This window comes from Perca flavescens, chromosome 16 (genome assembly GCF_004354835.1).
Source record: "Perca flavescens isolate YP-PL-M2 chromosome 16, PFLA_1.0, whole genome shotgun sequence".
Classification (NCBI taxonomy): domain Eukaryota; kingdom Metazoa; phylum Chordata; class Actinopteri; order Perciformes; family Percidae; genus Perca; species Perca flavescens.
The window spans coordinates 23,206,192-23,211,889 of record NC_041346.1 but is presented as its reverse complement, the minus strand read 5'-3'; the positions used below and the strand labels follow the sequence as shown (position 1 = coordinate 23,211,889).

The following is a 5,698-nucleotide window of genomic DNA, read 5'->3' as shown; positions in this document are numbered from 1 at the left end:
GTGACTTTTTTGCAACAAAAATGTGGGGATTATGAAATCATGCAAGCCCCGCATATTTTGCGCGGAAATCGGCAATTTATGCGGCGAAAGTGCGGCGTATTTGAAAAAATGCGTCCCCCACATAAATATGCGGACTTTGGCTGATTATGCATTGAATTATGCGATCGCATAATCGCGTTTTTCTGGAGGGACTGATTGCCAGACTTATCTAGTAAGGGATATCCAGTTGGTTGCAATCTGCAACCTTGCCACTAGATGGTACTAAATCCTACAAACTGCACCTTTAAAACTTCTGATTAGTGCTGATTGTGGACACAAGGTGGGGATATTAAACAATGATGTAGGCTAACTGCACTTTGATGAAATCACAAACAATATGTTTGCTTAGTTTCTTACTTGTTGAAGTAAGTGCTACCGCTAATTGTGCTCTCACTTTATTGAAGAAGGCAAGCCTACACCCAGCAAATAATAGACCATCCCAGCAAATATAAACTGATCTCTATAGATTGGGACAACAAAAACACAGCTTTTGTAGGAGTCAACCAGATCTTACATGAAAAAAAAGAAGGAAGACGGAAGCATCCTTTTTATATAGTCATACATTTCCAGTGACTCAACACATTTACTCACATTATAGTCTGTGATTTTTGTCTGTGAGTCAAGCCTCGCAGCTCATTTACCCGGTCAGTGGGCAAAAAGAAAGGAAAGAGTCCTTGTTTCCCCTGAAGGTATAGACAGGTTGAGACAAACCCACCGCTGACTCATACAGAATATAGTCACACCCCTGTGTCCCTGGCATGTCATTAACTTTCTGTTTCACCCAGATCTTATGTATTGCTAATGCTCATTCATTCAAAGCAAAGGATTACGCTTTTCCAGTCCTCCCATGTTCTCACCCATTGTTATTTTTCTTTTGTTTGGAAAAAAAACTACTCCATAATCACCAAACATTATAGCTCTGTAATTTCAAGTTTAGTCATCACTGGAAATGGGATTACTGGAAATACTGGAAATCATAGGGCTAGGAAAATATAGCTTGGAGCCAACAATGTGATAAAAAAAAACATAACATTTCACTTATGATGCAACAGGTGATGTGGTTGACATGCAGACCACACATGCTGTAATCATATTCAGTATAAATGTATGGCTGAGCGCTCTGCAGCAAGTCTTAATGGCTTCCCAGCACCCTCCGGGCCCCTCAGGATACAAGAGTGAACACAGTACAGCCAAATGTCTTACATAATAGGTGGAGGAATGCTGGACCTTTGCCGCAGACATTTGGATCATCTCACTCTCATACACAAACACACACACAAAGTGGGGCCCTGTCCCTTTAACACCAGAACACACTCCTGTCTCTGCACAACCAGGCAAGTCAACAAAATGAATACTCTACTAAAAGACAATTAAATTACTGAATGAACACGCAAGTAAACTTGGGTTTCTGTGTTATTTGTTTTATTGCCAACAAACACATCAAGGGGTTCACAAACATCACTGTATACATTCAATTGAATAATAAATTATTACAATATATATGGCCTCCAAATACATTTTCACAGATAAAATTCTTTCACCATTTTTGTTCTCTGCAGGTTGTTGCCGGATTTATTCTCAGTCCAAACTCAGTGTTAGGATTCCTTTCTTCTTCCTTACAATTGACTTAACTTGAGAGACAGTTTCACTCACACAATAATAGCATTATACTGTATTTCCCTGAGTGGTCTTTCAACACATCATCATGTCAGGATCCACTATGCTTTTACTGAACATATAAGCAAACACATGTTAACACAACAGAAGGAATAACCACACAGGAAACAGATGAAGCCACGGAGGATACAACACCACATAAATGGTGGTCCGTATTGTGTGTAAACACAAAAGCAGTGCAGGAATGAACGTACAGTGCAGTGCTGGAAAATATCCAAAGTGGCCTAAACTAAATACCTACAACTGTATGTCAGAAAGTTTAAAATTCCATCAGGTCATTTCAACAAAAACTGGTTAAAAAGACATACATACGAGCCACAACTTTCATTTGCATTTTTAAATAGTACAGTACAGGATGTCAACTTCAAATAACTTTCAGGGCACTCTCACATTTCAACATTAAATAGAACAATAAAAATACTGACAAAGTCTCAAAAAACCAGGCTGTGGTGTAATCACACACCTTATATTGCACTCTCACTGACATTTTTGTCTTTTATGTTCTCCCTCCCCTCTCCGGTATCATCCTCCTGCTTTTTCTGACACAGGTAACAGATTGTAATCACCATCTTTACAGCCAGAACAGCTAGTTCAGTCTAATATTCTAATAGTTCTGAATATTCAGGCATACGCTGCGACTGCTATTAGGATCTGCACAGCCATAGAGATACAAGGTATCTGGGCAACGGTGTAGGCCAGAGAGCGTGTCGGTGCACGCAGGGCAAACAGGTAGGCAATGGTGTGCAGCACACGGGCCATGAAGAAGATCAGAAAGTGAATGCGGGCCACAGCCAGTGAGGGTCCAGTCATGGAGTAGATAGCAGCCAGAAAGAGAAAGGGGAGGATGTTCTCCATGTCGTTAACATGAGCTCTATAGAGGAAAAAAGGCAATTTAGTCACACACACACATCTGTTTTCAATATCCTGTAATTTTGTGATTCAGCTACCTATGACGCACTGAATTGATGATATATACAGTACCGATGAAAAGTTTGGACACGTTTTCACCATTCACTTGAATGGGAAAGCGTGTCCAAACTTTTGACTGGTATTGTAGTATTCAACATTAACATATTTCAGTGACTTTGGATTATGTTTTTGTTTGTCCTGCAATTTACCTGGAGAATTGGTAATCTAGAGGGTAAAAAAGCCTTACTGTAACACTCTGGATTCTGTAATTCCTCACTAAAGTGTCTCATCACTTTAATTAGTTCTGGAGAAGACCGCTTATCTAATGTATCACACAGCAGCAGACGTCTGTGATTTTCTCCTTTTGGTATCCCAGTCAGACTACTCACTATTTTCCTGCCTCCCCTCCACCAACTGGGAACAACTTTTTAATAATATTATTCTAGGAAACCTGCCCTGTTCACAGTTCTTTCAGAAACAGCACCAAACGGAGATGATTATGCTTGCAAACTACTTGAAACAAACATGAATTAATAACCAAGCCAGATTTTTTGAAATATATCAAGATTTGTCTGGAACTGCCAACGCACAGTTGTTTTACGGATTAAGTGCACTGATGTTCCATATGCAGACAGAGAAAAAAATGGGAGCATTTTAGAAAAAGTAAGTACAAAAGCATGTGTTGTCCTCATTGCTGTCATGGATCATTTTCTGACAAGTCAAAACAAAGCAGTGAAGCACATCTCCTACAGGTTGCCAGCTCTTGTTGAAAGCAAATGGAGGAGGCAGATTCTCAAATTCCAAACACTTTTTTTGTCCCCAGGGGGATTTTGCAGAAGCACATATAGTAGGTATAGTAACACAACATAGGAAAAATGTAAAAAATAAATAAATAAATAAAAGCACGTACAAAATGCAAAGTTTATGATATTAATGATAATAATGATAATGATATGAATGATAATATTAGTACAAAAATAAGCTGTAAGCCCACTCCACTACATTTATTTGATAGCTATAGTTAGGCTGCTTTACAAATTTAGATTTTAGGTATGATGAGTTTATAAAATATATTCATAGAAATAGATTAACATACCCTGCAGCACATACAGTACTTAAGATTAGTAACTAATACATACTAAAATGCTACTTAAATGCATCAGTAGCTATAACCATATAACACTTGCAGGCTATTTTCCTGTGTTGAGTAGCCTAGGGTTATTATACTTTATACTTTTAAGTAGCCTATATTTCGCTATAAGCTACATTTACTTGTAATATTACAAGTAAATATTTACTTGGAGTATTTTTACATTTTGGTATTGGTACTTTTTACTTAAAGCCTACTTTTTACTTTCACATTACACCAGTGGATGCTACAAGAACAGCTAGTGACTAATCTCAATAACTGATTGGTAACTTTGAAAGTAAATACGTATTTTTACAAATTGAAAGCATGTCGTGACAGTGTCGAACTTTCTGTTCTCTCTTACCTGCGGCATCTTTCCACATATGGATCCTGTCTGTGATACTGTAAACCTCCGTGTCTCAGCGCGTCCTCGGCGTTGGCAAAAGCCTTTCAGGGAAGAGGAAGAAGAAGAAAAGTTTGCATCAGTGAAAGTTTCCCATTGCTGAAATTATGTTGCTTTCTCCGCTTTGATGCTTCCTTTCTAATTCATAGTCACTCACCTTTTTGCGCAGCCTCACTTGTCCCGTTATTATTGCTACAATGTACATTTTTATCACCAGAAGCACGCCGTAGAAAACAAAACAGGAGACAACTTCATTTCTTATAAGGTCTGCCATGTTTTTTTGTTTTAGTTATCCAAACTGAGCTGTGTTGAAACGGAAGACGAGCTCTGAGATTGGTGCTGCTAAAAAGTGACAGTGAGCCCGAGGGTGGAGACTTTTTGTACCCTCGCCGATGTCTGCCTATTGCCTCCCACTCACAGAATATGACGATGACAAGTTAAACGGAGTGTTTCATTCATAATTCTGTGAATTCCAGACTGACGAAAATTGGTTCCCCGAGGCTACAATAAATCACATCTAGGCAGTGCTGGAATTGTTCAGATCTGTAGCCTTCCTATAGGCTATAAGCAGGCCTACTGAAGTATTAGCAACAACATGCAGGCTACTTAAAGTATCAAATAGGAATCAGTGTTATCTTACTTTATATTTTCAAATTACTCCTTACCACTGTTGAGCTGGTAGAGGTAACGCAAGTTTTAATAATTTATTGTAGGGCAGTTTTTCCTTAACAATACTGTAAAAACTCATATCATATTCCGAAATATACAGCTGTCAAATACAGTAATTGTAAAAAGTAGGATATTTTCCCCCTGAAATGCAGTGAAGTTTAAGTAGGCCTACAAAGTGAGTAAGCCCTGACTGCAGTATGCAGATCGAGGAGTGGCTCAATGTGGGTGGAGCTAAACGTTTGACTCCGCCCACTTGTCAAATAGCAATTGGCAGAGCCATTTCTCTATCACTCTGGCAATTGGTCTGAGGGGAAAACACAGGACTTTCAAGCTGACCGGAGATCTTTTCCCGCGTGTAAAGTTTGCTTTTCCCGTTGTTGTTTTTCTTAACCCAACCGTCCGTTGTTGGCGTCCCCCAGAGACATGGGCTCGTTTCCCGTGAATTACGTTTGCTTTCCCGTTATCCTTTTCCTTAACCCAGCGGCGGAGTGGAACCAAAACATCTACCAGGAAATTTTGTAGACCACCGGCCGGCAGGCAGTGTCCGTCCGCGGGCAGCCAGCGTCCGTCCGCGGGCAGGCAGCCGCCTCTGCCTTAACAACCGTCAGTTGTTGTCTGGCGTTCCCCAGAGACCAGTGCTCATTTCCCGGGAGTCATGTTTGCTTTCCCCTTTCTTCTTTTCCTAAACCCAACCCCGTTCTTTTTTCCTTTTTACAATTCAAATATCGTTATTTATTATAATCTATATATCTATATATAATATATATTATATTATAAAGGTATTATAATCTATATATCTATATATAATATATATTATTTTGGCCCCACCCCGATCTGCGTACAGTCAGGTGCAATTGTACAAAGTAGCAAAA

At 39.3% G+C, this 5,698-nt stretch overlaps 1 protein-coding gene across 1 annotated transcript; it reads right to left on the bottom strand.

Moving 5' to 3' along the window:
- Positions 1 to 1,468: 1,468 nt before the first annotated feature.
- Positions 1,469 to 5,303, bottom strand: ptges (prostaglandin E synthase). The gene is made up of 3 exons (XM_028601735.1): positions 4,315 to 5,303; positions 4,119 to 4,201; positions 1,469 to 2,587 (listed from the first exon to the last, which is right to left on the bottom strand). The coding sequence occupies exons 1-3, from the start codon at positions 4,429 to 4,431 to the stop codon at positions 2,338 to 2,340; spliced, it is 450 nt and encodes a 149-aa protein (XP_028457536.1). The 5' UTR covers positions 4,432 to 5,303; the 3' UTR covers positions 1,469 to 2,337.
- Between the last annotated feature and the right edge of the window lie 395 nt (positions 5,304 to 5,698).